Consider the following 17703-nt stretch of genomic DNA (forward strand, 5'->3'; position numbering starts at 1 on the left):
CGGGTGATTTCGTAAAATTGACTTTTGTATTGTATTTAAGATGCCTTTGGGCAACGTTTTTCGATTGTTGTGCTGTTGTTGGAGCTTATCAAGGTCTTTCAATGCGGCTGCAGTAGTAGCTGATTTGTCTAGGGCTTTTTTGGTTTCTTTGCAGAGGTGATATCTGATTCCGTCAATGAAAAAACTGATGATGTTGTCCTTGTCAAATTCAGTTTTTTTAGAAAAATCCAATGAACGTGCGTCATTATCGTTTTTGAGGGTGGCTGCTGTCGATGGTGGTGGTGTTGAAGCTTGCTGCTTGGATTGTCTTGCTTTGGGTGTCTGAAATTGAAAAAGGAAAGTGAGTACTTTTGGACATACCAGATGCTATCAAATTCATGCAAAAACAAACCTTAAAATTTTCAAGATCCGATATCTCGAACCATTTGGGAAAACAAATAAATGCACAAGTCTTTCAAATATGCCGACGCCACAAGCTGCAGCAGCCCCTTTGCAGCGATCGGTGGCGCTGTCTCCAGTTGTATGCTCTCGCTTTATGCAACAAATCGGTGAAAGGGGTACACTCTTGTAGCAGGCCATGGCGTTTCAATAACTTGCTTATTTTTGCCACATTGTCGCAGCCAGGGACGTGGATGTGCAACAAATTGTAAGCTTGGTCATAACGTTTTTTGGTTGGTGTTGATGCGTTGACGGCAAAGGGTTTGGTTTGACTGAATACGATGTTGCCCAATGTTGCGGTCATCAGAGTGAGTGAAAAACGGGACGTGTTTGGTTCAATGGAAGATAATGACAAGGATGTATGAAATATGTAGAAGGGAGAGCTGTGTAAATGAAGAGAGGACGAAGTTTGACAGTTGTATACGTGTTTAAGTGACGCCAAAAGGTCAGAGAACATATCGTGACGCGTCGGGATCGCAGCATATCAATTGGTTCTTCGAGCGATTGCGCGATCAATGACAACTTCAATTGGTTTATGCCCGTGCATGATGTGTCTGTTCCTTACAAGAAGAGCATCGTCTTATCATACCTGAGCACATATTGAAGACTCTTTAGGCCATCGGAGAATACTCGAGCTTAATTATGTAAATGAATTAATATTCTGCTGTTTGGTGCTTTGAAAATATTTTCGTCGTTATAATAATATTTGAAGCATTGTTTGGCAATAATAAAGCGCGTTGATGTTGTTCAAAACAAGTCTATAACCGTCTTCATATAAATATATATGCTATCGTACAAGCCGACTCTATTCTAAAGAAACGATGAGCACACATAGAGATAGTACAGGGATCTGGCCATCCAAGCAGGTACGTGTATGATAAAGTAAGCCCAGACAGTTATACAAAGGCGGTTTAGAGAAGTTTTCAATAGTCGTTCTTCTATCCATAAAGTAACCGGTTTTCTACCTGCGAAATTCAAGTACTTTGAAGAGAACACGTTTGCGCTATTTTATACTCAGGAAACAGTATCTGGAGTGACGTTCACAGTCAAGGATCCATGTTGGTGATTAATTACCCGTGATAATTTCACAAAAGCATGCATCACATCATACGTTACTTCTATTCTCGCACTAGAAAACACGACTTATTTACAGAAGATGACCTTTATATGATATCGTAGAGTAATGAACTTATATAGAGATTTGGCTAAAAAATTCTCACCAGTACTACTGACTGATCACAAGTTACAAATGTGTGTGTGAAGTTAAGAGTAAAGAAAATTGGCTTCCGACTACGCGGTGGATGATCGAACGGATTAATGTTCGATGTAAAAACTGTCTAGGAATTAAGAATGTTGTAATCTTTAAAAGATCGACTGCGGTGTACTCATGGTGAAGAAGAACGTACGGAGAAGAAGGGGATTGTTGGATGGTGTATAGAGTTGAAATCATGCGCTGAGCATGTTCCAGTAAACGGCGGGCACGATGTTCTTGCGATTGTGTGATGGGATGCAAGTTTGCTTGGACGCAGGCACTGTGTGTGGGAGGAGGTGATGGGGAGGTTGTTTGGACAGCCTTGCTGATAGTCCGTGGTGATGGCTGTGGTGATGGTGGAGTAGATTGAGGTTGAGACGGAATGTTGTTGGCGGAAGCGGTGGCTCCCGCAGTGTGATAACAACTGGAGGTGTCCGTCTAATACGGATGAAAAAGTGTATTACTCAGGTGTAATATTGGCGACGTCAGTTGTTGGACGTGTCAAACCTGCGAAAAAAAGAGGTACAGAATCACTGCGTTCGTCTTGGTGGACCAACAATTGCAAGTCGCTCCAGGACAAAGTAGGTTAAGAGTGCTTTTTGATGTAGTAAGGGTCGTTGCGTAGGCGTAAGGTTTTGCAAAGGTGTTTTTTTGAGGAATTACTGGCACGCTAAGAAAACAATTAAATTATGAGAGTTATGCAAAGAAATAGCGATTTACAAGTGGGTTTTTGAAGTTAACACTTTTTTTAGAAGGTCAAATGTGGTCCTATGTAAAGAAAGTTAAAGATGGGTTTCTAACAAGTAGATAATGGCAAATAATCCTTTACCACTGGGTAATTAGTGTTCTTATGTCTGCTAAAGTGTGTTTTTCGGAAACATTGCAGAGTGAGAAAGAGGAAGAAAACAGATGGAAGATAAAACCAGTAGGAAGTCGATCTTAATAGATATTTTATTGAACGGTTTTGCATTATTTTTATGATGATTGGAGGATTGAGCGAAATAGATAGAAACGACAAGGTTCTTGAGTGAGAGAATAATTACACGAACGGGGCACTATTAGAGCTGTAAATTGAATTGGTTGAAACAACGATAAGTACGCATAAAGTGAAAATATGTTGATGGGACTAGCTAGTGTAGTTATGGTTACGTATCAGTTTCCTGTAATTTTGATTGGAAGAAGTTCAGCGAGAAACGGAACCACAAGGGTAAATGATGAGTGAATAACGACATACATGTGCCAGCGTTTGATATTATGATAGAAAGGGAAACGAAATATTTGGGCCCTAGTAATATTCCTGGGGAAGAACCCAATGTTTTTTTTAAGAATAAAAGACTTGATAAGCTATTTGGGAGCAGCTTGAAATAAAATACGTTTATTGTTGAGTGTTATCGATGACGGTAAAAGTATATAGTGGTATACATAACAAGATATAAAGATATAAATATAATATGATATGTATATAGTTCTAAGGGTGTGTAGCTTAGTCTTTAGGATTCTGTAATACATGTTTTTTACGGCGCGCTCGTTTCTTGGGGATTTGTACATTAGCTGTAAACAGTGGTTGTGATGGTGTAGACAATGGTGATGGCGCCAGAGCAATTCTTCTAGGACAATTGCGACTAAAACCTAATGGTGATGCACCGAGAGAGTTTGGTGTTGATGATGAGATAGTTGTTGCTACTGCTGACGGGTCAGCTACTGCTATTGATGATGGTAACGAGTTTTGCAGATCTTCTTGTACTATGGATTGGAGGGCAAATGGAGGTGGTGACGGTGTGCTAGCAGGTAATGTGGAATATCCTCTGCTTGGTGACATCAATTCTGCGTTCATCGTTTCACAAATGCCATCGCTAATTGCTTTGCTAGCGCGTGTCAATCGTCTCTCATTCCATCGCTCGTAATGCATTTTTAGATGATCTGATGTCTTGTAAAATACTGTTACTCCATCTACCGGCTTGGATGTGGATGCGTTCCAAAGCTTTGCCAATCTGGTCCAGTCTGATGCGCCAATAGTTCTTTGAGCTTGTAACAGTGTCGGCCCAGATACTTACAATCGGGAACGTGAATGGGTAGACAGTGTGGATCAATGAATAAGGTGAGACTCGGATATATCAAAGGATAAAACGATAGGGATCCATATAACTCAGGATCCCGTCTTTATATATACGTCGAGTAATAGGGGGCTAGCTATCGTCTAAGTATTGATCTACATCATAACTTCTATCTAGAATATCCACGCCTATTACTCCATATTCAACCATGCGGTTGACCGCAAGTCATCCTATCGTCTGAACCATGCGTTGTCGATCGTCAACCATGCAGGTTGGATATCGTCGTAACGGTATGCACCGTTACAGAGCTGGTCCATGGATGATTTCTTAAAACTTTTCGAATTCCTGCTTCGTGTGGACAGGGGTAACAGCATACTTTGTTCCTTGTTTTTGGGCAAGAAAGATGTAGCACTTATTCAAAGGATTGGCCGTAGAACCAGGCGGTAAGAAGATGTTGATACTCATGTTGAGAGAGTATGGCCGAGGTTTGAGCGTATTCATTTGGTCGCGATGCTCTTCGTTGTTTCGTTCTTCTGCTGAAGACATGTCTATCCCAAGTGTGCGAGCAACGTCAGGTGCAAATACTGCAATACCAAATGTCTCGCTGCACTCTTTCAGGTTCAAACCTTGGACATGGGCACCCGCTTGCTCCTCAATAGCACCACCAGTGCCGAAAATCCCAAGCTTCATCCGTAGGTATACCAATGCTTCAATCAACCATGGATCATAATGTCCCTTGTACTGACGTAAATATCGATTCATAGTGCCGACCTGCTATATAAGGTATCTCAATATCAAAACTAATTGATTTCAGTGGATATCACCTCTTACCTTCAAGTTATGACGAAGTCGATACTCAGCAAGAAAGCAATCAGCCAAATGTGGTCCGACACCGCTAGAACCAATAGCACGGATAATGTTTTGATGGACTCCACCCTCTAGAGAGTTTGTTCCACGGGCACACCGATAAAGGGGAAGGTTTGCTTTTTTGTCGTATCCAATTTTATAGTACAGCGGCATATTGGGATGATCAGAAACTTGGCCTTCATATATTGCCTTGAGCATGTTTTGGGCTTGACGGTGGGCATCATTATCAAACAATTTCCTTCCAGTTCTGGTGCAAATTAGGTTACTGTATGTATTCAGCAAAAAGTTTTTGGACTTTAGGACCGAGCTCGTGTGGTGGTGGGACGATACGTTTCACTCTTCGCATAACCCAAGATGGATTCGTGTTCAGCATGTATTCCCATGTAATGTTTTTAGTCGCTAGATATTGCTCCACTTTTTGCCGATCTTCTTGGTGCACAACAAAGATAGCGTTGCGTAGTTGCCGGGAGAATTCTTTTGCGAGAACGTGCCGTTTGGGTATCTTAATAAGCGCCATGAAGTGATAGATGTCTTTTAGGATTCTCGAATATACTGGTTGCTGCTGGGTATCCTGCGCATAAATATTTGTGAAGTTGAAGCTTGAAGAGTCGGAACATGGTATATTCGATGTGCTTTGTTCATTGGAGTTGTCATTGGGTTCGTGTGATGTTGACGTCGAACAAGAAGATGTTGACTCCTGATCACTATCGTCTGGTATACTGTCGGTTATATGAGGTGTATCGTGCATATCGTCAGGTATGTTGGCTTGTGATCGGTTGTTGCCTTGATGCGGTGGTTGCTCTCTCCATAAACATAGCGACTTTTTTTTTTGAGTGTGCGAGTCAAGAATTGCGCCAGGAACACAAACGTGATTGATCGATAAATATGCCATGTTGTCGTCGAATGTTATCTAGTAATTCATGAAGAGAAGCACATGTTGTTAATGAATCATACATTTCTTCCAAAGAATATTACGTAAATCGTAAAGTACCTGCTGCTCATTGTGTAATATCTCGCCATATGCAATTGGAAATGAACATTGAAGACGGGAATAAATAGCAACGTACCCACCATGCGGAGGAGGATTTAGTACAGTTTTACCCAGTGTACGAAAACACACAAGCTTTGTATATATCGCCAACGACGCCCACGCGTCCAGCGCTGCATAATACACTTGATTCTCGGAAAGATCTTGTAATTCTCAGTTGCTGTCTCTATCATTTTTTTCGATCCTACCCCCAAGTACTTCTTCAGCAATTGTAGATAGTCCTACATTTCCATTTTCAATGAAGCCTCGTCTACGAGAGAACTTGCCGAGCTCCAACCCCGTGCCTTCATGATAGTCTAGTCCGTAGTCGCGCTTTAGTTTTTTAAAGTCACCACTAACATTACGGCCAGCTTTTAGGACCTTGGACGACTTTAGAAGAGTTTCGATAGAAGGAGGAATATTATTATACTGGTGGATTGGCAGGATAAAGACGTAGCTCTAAACCACAAGTTATTTTGTTAGTGTGAAGCTGTAACTTGCCAAAACGATAGTGTAACAGAACATAGCCAATACCTTGTATGCTAACTGTAATATTGCCACTTTGCCAGGGGAAGCATGTCGACTGAAGTTCCATTCGCAACCCAAGCCAATTACAATCGTTTGTGGATCAATATCACACAAGATGGTGTTCGTATTTTTTCTTCAGCTTCGGTTTCATTGCGTATGTAGTGCGTAGTAATAAAGGTTGGCAGGTGTAATATGTGATTGTTGCGGGTAGATTCAGTTAAAGTCAAACTGTTCATCTTGGGACCGTTCTTCAATGAGCTGATATTATCAAGTAGGAACGCCTTGTTTCCCCGGACGTTGTCAGTAAAAAATAGCTGCGGTGGTTTATACCCGTACATGTCGTATGTTTTCATCATTTCCTGAAAAGGCGTCTGTAAATGCGATAATGACTTGGTGGGGACTAGCAATTGCATTCGTGTCTCCTCATACTCGTTACATATAGTATATAGAGCGCCAAAAGTCGGTGCGTCACCCATTTTTGCAACTTTCTTCAGAAACTTGAATGTGTGGTCTCCCTTGAGTATCTCTCCATCGATAGTAACCATCTGCTTGTCCATAATTGGCCGAAGAACATCCATGATAGCATTGTATATGAGTCGAAAATATGGTATAGAAGGGACGTATCCAGCGTATCCTTGAGAATCCTTGAATGTCGAGAACTCAGGGTAGCTTCTGATGCGATTTTCGGTCTCCTTGTAGGTTGGGTTCGTTCGACGATGTATTTGATATAGGGTGTATATGATATGCAGTCGGATATGGCGTTTGAGGTGCAGCTCCTGTAGCATATCTTGAAAGTTTGCAACTCCCATACCGTGCTGCATACATGGTCGTAAAATGTCAATGAGATCCTTAAAGATAGCACACCGATAGGAAAAAATGGCGGGAGATTCTGCTGCTAGTTCGTCGGGCAGCTGTTTCAAGATTTTTTCATCGTGTGCACCCTATGAGGCATGACAGGTTTTGCATTCATATCGTCTTGACATAATATAAAAGCATCTTTCAAACACATAAATGAGGGAACCATAGAAATACACGAGGAAAGTACAATAGCTTGGGATTTAATATACTTTCGTCTCGTAATGCAAAATAAGGCGACTTTGGCTCAATCCAAAAAGTTCCATTCTTGTATTCCCTTGGATAACCACCATCTTTGGTCTTGATACGATCTTGGATACTTAAGAAATACTGGGCGAGCACTCCGAAACTTTTTTCTTTGTATCCCCTGTCGTCATCATTGAGTGTTTGTGCTTCGTCAGGGATGGGATCTTCCTCGTTTTCCACGCCAGTATCATAATTAGTATGATTTTCTTCCTCTAATTCGTCGATCAAGTCCTTTAAAGTATAGTTATCGTCATCCACACGAGCCTATATAATCGATACAATAAGTATATATATGTGGTGGCCCTTTCCGGATACAACCTGTTGGGAGGAAACTTCACAGCTTGGTTGCTCATTGATATCGGGTGGTGAGGCTGTGGCCTCAGCGCTTGTTGTGTCCTGTTGTTCTGAAGAAAGGTAGCGCGAAGGAACGTATTGCATCAAGCTCGTCTGACCGCGAGCGCGAGCCGAGGAGGATTTCTGCTTTTTATTTTTGCTACCTAGAGGTCTACCGCGACGACGTTTTCCATCTGACCGAGAAGTAGAATCATTCATTATTTGTCAAATACGTTATGGAGGAGGTGATAGAGTGGGAAAAAAATACAAGACGAAAGACCAGTGTAAAAGTGCAATGGTTGACAGGAACAATCAAAACGCCAACTGATATACCCACACACAAGCGCTACACAGCCGTTAACTTGTTATCTCATTGGCTACCCTCACACTTTGCACCCAGAGAGCAGTTGCTTAACTTTTAATATCATTGGATGAGAGTCCACCCCAGTAGCTTTAACCCCGCCAAAAAAATAGACTATAAAATAACGCGCAATGTTTGGGTACTGTGTATCTTTAACTCTTCCATTGCACAAAAATCAGAAAGGAGCGTGTGTTTTTTGTGTGTTCCAAAATCAAAGAAGCATTTACATTGCCGAAGAAGACAAATCGATTATACAATTCGAGGATTAATCCTGAATATACATATGTTGTTTTATTCGAACAGAGAACTGAGGCAATTGCTTTTTTGACTGGAACCCAAAAACGCTATTTCTTTCTTTTTTTGGTCCTGGGAGAATTCGATCCTTCCTTTTTTTTTTTTTCCTTTGGGTGAGATGGAAAGAAAAGGAAGAACACCCTTGATCTTTGGCCAGTGATGAAAATACGCAAAAGTCGAAGTTTTTTTATAAACAGTGTGACTTGAAATATATAGTTTTCAATCAGAGGTGCGAAATGGATACAATTCTTTTTCGAGTCAAGGGGTGATGCTTTCTTTGCGTTTCCATATATTATACTCAAAAACAGAAAAAAGATGCGATCGAACAATAATGCTTCAAATGATGACTCATAAAGGCGAATGTGATGTAAGGTTTTACGTTCCTTGCAAATGTACTCATTCAAGAGATATCGTCTGATGGAGTTTTTTTTTCTACTATTGTAAGGTGTCTTCTTTATATGTAAAATGACTTTTATGTTAGCAAGTGCCGTGTGTGTGTGTGTGTGCGTGTGTGTGAGTGTATTTATAGATGTGTGTGCAAGTACTGAGTGCAAAGTTAGAGTGAAAGGGTTTGGGGGATAGAGGTAATGGAGAGACATGTACAGCGTAATAAAGAAAAGATTACGTTATTGTTCTGTTTTTGTACACAACGTTTCAACTTCTGGCTTTATCTCGTCATCGTCGTAAATGGATTTGGTGGGCAGAACGAGGTTCTTTTCATCAAAGATAGCTCCAAGTTCAGTAATACACATGGTGCGTTTTTCCATGGCTGCGATCGTGTGTTCAGATAATGCAGCTTTGGGTGCGGATCCAGACTTGCGTTTTTTGACTTTTTGCACACGCTGTATACAATAATACGTGAGAGAATATATGGGAAAAGAAAGGGAAGGTGAATAAACGAGTGGTCAACTCAATAATGCTAGATAGGCACTTACAAATCGCTTCATGTAACTTTGTTCCACTTGCATGTCTAATACATCCAGTACTTGGCGGTATTGATCGTATTGTAATTGGGTATCTACAACTTGCAGCAGCCGTGCTTTGCGAAACTCGTTCACCTTAATTTGCTCTTGAAGCTCCTTCCCCAGTTTCCGAAGCTGCGCTGAAATCTCATCGTCTTCCCTTGCATTCCAATCCATCTAGATAATGCATACGTCCATAGATAAGAAAGAAAACAGTTAGGAAACAAACGCACTTGTAAATCTCTTTTTTGAAAACTGTGAATCCTCACTGCCCCGATGCAATCATATTATTTTACCTCGTCATCCTCATCATCGACATGATTGCCATTACTACTACCATTACCGCTACGTAGCAATCCAACATATTGCAACTCGCGCTTAAGCCGTTCTTCCAGCCCAATAATTTCATCATCATCATCCTCATGCATTGCCAGTTCCGTATCAACACACTCGACTTCTGTAATCACTTTGTCGTCCTCTTCATCGTCTGTTGTTGTCATTGTGGATGTTGCTGCCGTTGTTATGCTGCTATTGGTTGAATCCATCGACAGTTTTCGGGAAAGATTGCTCTCGCTATTACTATCGTCATCGTCATTGTCGTCCTCTCCTTCTGATAGGATGGCATCCAGATCCATCGGTTCAGGAATCAAACTGCTCATTAATCGTCCTAGTAGAGTATTGCCTGCTGTATCGTTCAATGTATTTGTTGCTGCGTGGTCATTACTGTTGTTATTATTGGCATTGAAATCATCAGTGATAGTATTTGTGTGTGCTGTTGTGTTAAAAAAAGGATTTGGGTATCGAGATCGACGCGTCGACGACGAATATGTAGAAGGAGGGGCAGTTGTTGTTGATGTTGTGGTGTTGGAGATAGAATTAGACATTGACGTGTCATCGTAAAGTAATATCCGTTCTTCTTCTGCCCATTTGTCGAGATAAAACTGGCCGAGTGATGGTATCTCATATGGCGTGACAGAATCTGTTGGCTATGTATACAACATGATGCCGCAAGGTTAAGAGAACAGTTGCAGCGACCACTTATCTCTCCTTTATCCACTTCCTCGTCCGGGAAAATGTTACCTTTTCCATCAAATACTCTCGGTCTTCCTCGGTGAAAGGTCGAAAGTACGGCTCCATGGCAGTCCAAAATGTCGTAATAGGTACTTGATTGTTTGGCTTTACGCGAATATAATCCAGATCGTCATCCATTGTTGCTGCATTCTTTTGCTTTTTCGGGTGATGATGATGATGATTATTATGATGATCGTTGAAATGGTTTAGTTTTTGTTGTTGCTGTTGTTGTTGATGTTGCTGCCGTCGTTTGCCATTATGTACAGCATGATCGCTGCCAGTACTTTTCTTCTTTCGAATTTCCTAAATGATATTGTGTATGAATGGATCTGCTGCATAGATGCATAAATGCGTGCACGCGCGTAATTGTAAAGTAAAACATCTGCATTATTTCTTTATGTTACCTGTTGATAATTGGAGAGTTTGACATTTTCATCTATCGAGGGAGAACCGCTTTTCTGTTTAATAGGAGAGTCGTCTAGAGCCGGCAACACTTGACAAAAGAGAAGGTTCAAATTTTAAAGACGTTCTCTCGTAAGATATTGACCCCTCCTCTTCCCCACTCTTCTTTGCCCAAAAAAATAAATTGTCTATGACAGTACCTTGCTCGTCATCTGTATCATCTCGTCGTCTTCGTTTTTTTAACGCTTCCAGTGCACTGTATATGTATCTAATATGTTAGATATCTGTACCAACCGTTCATTGTGCCAAGAAAAAAAAGCGCACTCACGCTTGACGTTCCAATTGGTTTTTAGAAACTCTCGATATATTGGTGCGAAAACTGTTATTCTCTTGAGAGTCGTCTATAAAAAGCAGTTAAAGTTATTTATATAAATCTCGTAACGAATTGAGACAGCCAGCTTGAAACATTGGGTGTTCCAACTTCAATCATAACTTTTTTTTCTTTCTTTCTTTTACCTGTTACAAGGGATGCACGCTCTTGTTTGCGCATTCTTTCCATGACAACATTCATATTTTTGCCTCCTGTAATTCGTTTGGACGGTTGTTCTATACAACAAGGGAAATGAAAACATCAAACAAAAGGAAGAAGCAGCAAAAGGGTAAATAAAAGAATATTATAAAGTCAAGACAACAACAACAGTTATGCTGTTTTGTATGTGTATATATCGAACACATGAATATATGTATAAATAGCAGTAATATGTAGAGACCTTTCTCGTGGTGAACTTTAACATTGTCGAGTAAATGAGCGAGATCTCGTTGTAAACGTTGAGCACGCGTCTCGGGCTCGTTGACCATATTCTCGAGGTCTTGCTTAATGTTAAAAAGATCGAGTGGTTCTGGAATGTCTCGAAGTGGCGAGGAGGTCAGATTGGTGGGAGGATTGATATATTTATGGTATTGAGGCAATGTCGTGGACAAGTGTGTAGGCGGGCGATATCTTCGTTCTGTGCTACTGCCGTTCATGATTGTCTCATTTGACGAAAGAGAGGGTTACTCGAAGTAAAAAAAGAGTGGAGAAGAAGTCGTGGAAAACTTCCAGGAACTCGAAACAAGAGAAAACGAGAGGCAAAGAACCGTGCGTTGCGAATGGCGACGAGGTTCCAAGTAGTAGTATAGTAAGCATGAGACTCCGAAACATTACTTGATATGCACCGGAGAAGCCACCACCTTTTTATATTTTTACACTTTACCTTTCTTTCTTTCTATTTCGTCAACACATAATGGACACACAACCTAGTACGGCCAAAGTTGATCCTAAAACTGCTGTTGCAGGTGTTGTTGATACGGTCAATCGACGAGTATCAGGTATGTCGATTGTTAGAGTGAGATTGTTGATTGACTTGTTTACTGATCTATAAAAAAAAAAACTTTTTTTTCTATCAATTGTTGTAGGCAAAGCATGGAAACTTCAAAAAACTGCCACAACTCGATCACAAAAAGCAAAGACGCTTCGAAACTCTTGGGCTAAGCGATCAGCAGTGCGAACGAAAATTAACCAAGTCAAGGCACTTGAAAAGCAAATGAAGGACGAGAAACAAGCAGAAAAAGACGTAAGTTGTTCGAGCCTCCTTTCGAGAGGGAGTGGGCGCCGACTAGCTTTAACAGCGCGACTCGCTGCAAGTGATAAGTATCACTCACATATTTTTGGATGGGATACGCATGTTCAACAGAGAAAGCGAGCAATCACGTTGGAACGTAAAAAGATCCAGGAAGAAAAGGAACGCATGGAAGCTCTGGCAGCCAAGGTAATAAATTGATTTTTAAGGGGTGCATGGATGGATCATTGAGCGAATTTTATTAACGGACGCTATGATAGATGTCGGCAAAGCGCTTACAACGTCTTCGAAAGAGAGAGGCACGAAAGAAAGCACGAGTCTAAAGATTACTACTGTGTCGCCCTTATGCTCAATGTACTATTATTTTTCTCTCTACTATACTATCGCATCATCACTCTCTATTTTCTCTCGCCATTTGCATCTGTCGGTTTCATTCTATTTCTCTATCCCTACCTTGTCATGCATTTCCCAGCTATCCAACAACGATAATACATAACAACATACGCATATATACATGTTACACGGTAACTGCTACTGTTATTGACAGCAGGGCAAAGGACTGCAAGGACATCTGGACAACGAGAAGACCCAGTGGGGCATTATATATCATATCTTAATGCTGAGGGCTTTTTTATGAACAGAGGGTAATTCAGGAGAGCATCGTTTGATAAGTGCTTCTATTACAGTGAATAACTTCACTAACCAGGTAGAATTCTAATAACGGTGACTTGACACAGTCGGCGTTTGTGGATGGTGCCACATCTTCATCTGCATGCTGCGCTTCTTGCTTGTTACAGTCATGATGTTTGCACTCCCTTCCCCTCCCCCCAGTTAAGACTGCAAGTTCGTGCAGGATAAACACGCTTTTATCTAAAAGAGACGCTCTCATCGGTCCCCGTTGTCGATACAACGTTGCTTGTATCGATACTAGGAAGGGATGAAATTGTCAATGTATGTCAATAAAAAAAAGGTGCTTCTAATCAGTGCATGACCGTGTTCCCCGAGTTTTTATGCGGGTTGGCACTTGCGAGTTGCTATGATAGTCCGCTGAAAAGACAAAATTTGCTAGTCCGCTTCAAGTGGGGTGCGTGCCACGGACGTCTAGAGCACGTATGTGCCACTTTACTCAAATTGGAACCGTTCTGCACGAACAAGGGCACTTGTATTCTCAAAGACAGTTGGGCTGGATTGATACGGTGTGAAGTAGCCCACATTATAGCACAGCAGGCCCCGTCTGGATGGCTAACAGCAGATGTCAGGAATGGGGTTCTCCTACGGATAGAAAGTCAAAGATAGAAAGAGAACATAAGAGAACAGTTGAGAAGTGCCTGTGTGTGGTGTGCTATGCTTGCGGAGAAACACACGCGCAGCACACAGTCGAGTCAATAAAGTAATCCCACGCAGTAACAATAATAATAGCGCGTGCGTGATGCGGTGTGTGATGCGTGCCGCTTACTTGTATGATGATGCTGATGATGCATTACCACATTTGTAACAATCGGATCGCAACCCGTCGTCGTCGGCACAGCAGACAGGAGCACCACCAGCACCAGCACTAACATACTTAATAACAAATATATACAAGTCAATACCGTGGCGCGCCTCTCTTCTTCCTTTCTTTCTCATTAACTCACCCCTTCTTTTCTCCTCACCATTATTACTTTTTTTTCTCGCTTTTCCCTTTCCCTTTCTCTTTTCCACTTCTTCCTTCACTCTTCCTTGGAATCATACGCACATATCAAGGGAAACGACTTTTAATCTCTGCATTCCACACTCGACATTGCCCCCCCCCCTTATTTTTATACTCGTCATTCTTTCGACATCTGGTACCGAATCGGTTCTCCTTTGCCCCCTCCCCCAGACAATTAGCAAAGACAACGACCGGCTCACTCTCACCTGGCTTCTTTCTACTAGCTCTTTACAACCATGCTTGATGGCAAATCTAACAATGCATCTCTACTGCTGGGGAACAACCATACTGTCTACTTGTCCAATCTACGTGCTTACCAGCAACAATCGCTACGATCCACAAATAATAGTCCAGCAACCACTGCAACAGGAGCGACAGGAACGACAGGAGGAGGAGCCACCACCACCACTAATAAGCGGGCTTTACCAACTAATCATCCCCTGAACACCACCACTAATAACAACAACAACAACAACAACAATACGGCGCCTCCTCCACCTCCTTCGTCTGTTCCTGTGCAGCCCTCGTTGTATCAGCAGCAACAAGCCAAACGTCTGCAATACTATCACACACGCCCACCAGTCTATGTCGGTAACCCGTCCTTTGGATTGCAAGACTTTGAATTGCAGGATACGTTAGGTATATCACTTTTCTGCATGATATATCTCTGGCATTGCGGAGGAAGAAAACGAAAACGGGGCGGAGCTGCTTGCCTTGCGCTCTACTGCTGCCACTGGCATATACAATCAGAGAGGTGGCATGTAAGTGAATAGACAGCTGACAACCCACATTATTAATACAGGAACCGGCACCTTTGGACGAGTGTACCTGACAAGGTTCAGAACCACCAACAAATACTATGCAATGAAAGTTCTAAAGAAATCCGAAGTAGTACGGCTCAAACAGGTAAGACAGGAAGAAACGGGTTTCTTTCGTTGCTGCGGTTGTTGATGGAGCAGGTCTGGTTAAAGCCATCATCTACAAGGCGAGTTACTCATAAAAAATCCCATTTAGGTCGAGCATCTGTTGTGGGAAAAACAGATCTTGGCGTCGGTCCGATTCCCGTTCATTGTCGATCTGTGTGTATTAGCGTCTCTTGTTGATTTGTTTACGTGTTTACGTTATATTTATTCATGAGGCCTTTCTAAAATTAACCAAACAATTTCCCTCGTTCATCGGATCTATTCTATTGTGATCTGCCAACCATCAATCAACGATAACAAAATAATGACGATGTCGATACTAGGTTTTGCGCATTCCAAGACAACACCAATCTCTACATGCTGCTAGAGTATGTTGTGGGCGGCGAACTCTTTTCACACTTGCGACGAGCAGGTCGATTCACCAACGACATGACACGTTTCTACGCCTCTGAAATTGTACTCGCTATCGAGTACCTCCACTCTAAAAACATTGTCTACCGCGATCTGAAGCCAGAAAACCTGTTACTGGATCACAACGGGCATATCGTCTTGACAGATTTCGGATTCGCAAAGCAGATCGATGATCGGACATGGACGCTGTGTGGCACGCCAGAATATCTGGCCCCTGAAATCATTCAGAGCAAAGGACACGGAAAAGCTGTTGATTGGTGGGCGTTGGGCATCTTGATTTTCGAAATGTTGGCTGGGTAACTACTATCCGTACTGTTGCTACTTGTCCCCGTTTATCTGGAGCTCTCGCTAACTTGAAATTCTGATTTAGCTATCCTCCATTTTTTGATGATAACTCGTTTGGCATCTATGAAAAAATCTTGGCAGGACGTGTACAGTTTCCAAGTCATTTCGATGCACTTGCCAAAGATCTCTTGAAACGGCTGCTCGTCGGCGATCGGACAAAACGATTAGGCAATCTCAAGGTCAGTTTAGCAGTAAAATGTTGCCATTCTTGGTGACGAAACATATATATATATATATATTACTTATCCATCGATAAGCGAAAAATTTCTTCTACCACAACAACACAATCACATGCTAAAATGACCGTTACTATTCTTGATGATGATAACAACAGGGTGGTCCAGAGGATATCAAGCGACACAAATGGTTTAGAGGCGTGGATTGGATAGGCCTCTTGGACAAGACTGTTCGGGTAAGTTGTCATGTGAAGCAAAAAGTGCCACTGTGCGCTGCACAACACACGGATATCATCATATTGTGTGGAAACGTAAGCGCATGCCGGTAACAATGGACCTGACTAACAGGATGATATCGATAATAGGCACCGATTGTACCAAAATATCGTCACCCTGGTGACACTGGCAACTTTGAGAAATATCCTGACACTATTGCGACGGATCGAAACCCATCGGCTGACGGAGAAGACCCATACAAGAATCTGTTTGTCGACTTCTGCACATCCTCGTCTTCACCATCTTCACCATCCTCTTGAACAGACAAAGAAGAACACGCTCCACACATTCATCCATATCTCCCTTTCATGATATATCCTCAGCTACTTCGTTTAAATTAGTACGCAACAACAATAACCCTTTTATTTTTTTCGTTATCTCCTTCTTCTACTCCAATATCGCTGTTTATTTTCTCTTCTACGCATTATCTTTCCTTTTTTTTTCGTTTCTCTTACGTTTATCCCCAACCCCCACCCCACGCCATTTCTACTGAATCATGTATCTTCTACTATCCTTTCATCCATCCCCGTCATCTTTCTCTTTTCTTTTTTAATGAAATTTGCATCTGAAAATACCGCATACTCATAATTCCCTTTCTTCTACTTCTTCATTGTTCTTGCATAAAATCCATTTCGCTACTACGACTCGGTTCATATCAGTTTGCAGGGTGGCCCCGCTGTGCTACGCCCATTTTTACAGTTGTTTGCCTTCAGGGCGGTCGTCAAAAACTCACCTTTTGTTTTGAAGTCTTCAAATGCTGTGGGAAGTTTTTAAAAGCTTGTGGATAGCATCAATTTACTATTTTGGAATTTTTGACGGTGTTGGTAGAGCTGCTGTCGTTGATAGTCGACGACATAACGATCGTACGGAGCGAGCGGCTGTTGTGTTGGGTGAGCTCTTCTTCATTTCGGTTGAGCTATATTCCATTTGTTTTCTCATTTTCTTCTCGTGTATATGTGTAAGATATAGGTTAAGAATGAAGAAAGGGAAATTTAGCGTATGCCCATGTTTCAAGGAACTTAAAAATGCCCAAGCAGAAATAATTTTGCGTCATTGAGAATGAAGTTTCGCGTATAACTTAACCTTTTTACTCTGGGTTGTTAACCTTTGTTAACCTTTTCACTTTGGGTTGTTCAGCACAATGTCGGAAGGTAAAAGTAAGCTAACGCATCCAGTAGGAGGTTTCGACTCACAGTCTTTTTTATCCACAAATAACAATAGAGACACTCGTACAACACGGAGGAGCCATCCTCACAACCGATGAAAATGATCCTCATTCTTTACGCCGGCAGCAATCACTGACAGACCAGATACACCATCAAAAGATCAAATATTTCTCTTGAACACCATCTTCGCCCCTATCAAAGCCGAAGATCACCACTTAATCATTAAAACCGAGATAAACATCTATAACAGGCGAAATATCTATCTATATAATACCCTTGAAAAAAATAAAAAATAAAAGAAGGAACAACTTCAATTGGTTTATGCCCGTGCATGATGTGTCTGTTCCTTACAAGAAGAGCATCGTCTTATCATACCTGAGCACATATTGAAGACTCTTTAGGCCATC

General features: G+C 41.7%; 3 protein-coding genes across 3 annotated transcripts; 2 read left to right on the top strand and 1 right to left on the bottom strand.

Moving 5' to 3' along the window:
• Positions 1–8638: 8638 nt before the first annotated feature.
• Positions 8639–11890, bottom strand: BDB00DRAFT_859507 (histone acetyltransferases subunit 3-domain-containing protein). Its single transcript, XM_053125935.1, has 9 exons — positions 11461–11890; positions 11207–11296; positions 11019–11091; positions 10891–10946; positions 10693–10781; positions 10298–10591; positions 9514–10203; positions 9191–9394; positions 8639–9097 (listed from the first exon to the last, which is right to left on the bottom strand). The coding sequence occupies exons 1-9, from the start codon at positions 11714–11716 to the stop codon at positions 8882–8884; spliced, it is 1968 nt and encodes a 655-aa protein (XP_052972850.1). The 5' UTR covers positions 11717–11890; the 3' UTR covers positions 8639–8881.
• An 83-nt stretch (positions 11891–11973) lies between these two features.
• BDB00DRAFT_776043 (uncharacterized protein) lies at positions 11974–12510 on the top strand (the record flags this gene model as incomplete). Its single annotated transcript, XM_053120255.1, has 2 exons — positions 11974–12058; positions 12146–12510. 2 exons carry the CDS (start codon positions 11974–11976, stop codon positions 12508–12510), a joined length of 450 nt encoding a protein of 149 aa, XP_052972851.1.
• A 1291-nt stretch (positions 12511–13801) lies between these two features.
• On the top strand, positions 13802–16770 carry BDB00DRAFT_859517 (kinase-like domain-containing protein). The gene is made up of 7 exons (XM_053125936.1): positions 13802–14638; positions 14802–14905; positions 15014–15078; positions 15246–15629; positions 15704–15857; positions 16013–16090; positions 16220–16770. Exons 1-7 carry the CDS (start codon positions 14236–14238, stop codon positions 16388–16390), a joined length of 1359 nt encoding a protein of 452 aa, XP_052972852.1. The 5' UTR covers positions 13802–14235; the 3' UTR covers positions 16391–16770.
• The last annotated feature ends 933 nt before the right edge of the window (positions 16771–17703 follow it).

This window comes from Zychaea mexicana (assembly GCF_025766255.1).
Source record: "Zychaea mexicana strain RSA 1403 chromosome Unknown BDB00scaffold_177, whole genome shotgun sequence".
NCBI classification, from domain to species: domain Eukaryota; kingdom Fungi; phylum Mucoromycota; class Mucoromycetes; order Mucorales; family Lichtheimiaceae; genus Zychaea; species Zychaea mexicana.

Coding starts and splice junctions, on each gene's coding strand:
- BDB00DRAFT_859507 (XM_053125935.1), bottom strand. CDS start 11,716: ATGAACGGCAGTAGCACAGAACGAAGATATCGCCCGCCTACACACTTG. Junction 10,592..10,692: donor AACTCTCCAATTATCAACAG/GTAACATAAAGA, acceptor AATATCATTTAG/GAAATTCGAAAGAAGAAAAG. Junction 10,204..10,297: donor GAGAGTATTTGATGGAAAAG/GTAACATTTTCC, acceptor TTGTATACATAG/CCAACAGATTCTGTCACGCC.
- BDB00DRAFT_859517 (XM_053125936.1), top strand. CDS start 14,236: ATGCTTGATGGCAAATCTAACAATGCATCTCTACTGCTGGGGAACAAC. Junction 14,906..15,013: donor AAGTAGTACGGCTCAAACAG/GTAAGACAGGAA, acceptor AATCCCATTTAG/GTCGAGCATCTGTTGTGGGA. Junction 15,858..16,012: donor AACGATTAGGCAATCTCAAG/GTCAGTTTAGCA, acceptor TGATAACAACAG/GGTGGTCCAGAGGATATCAA.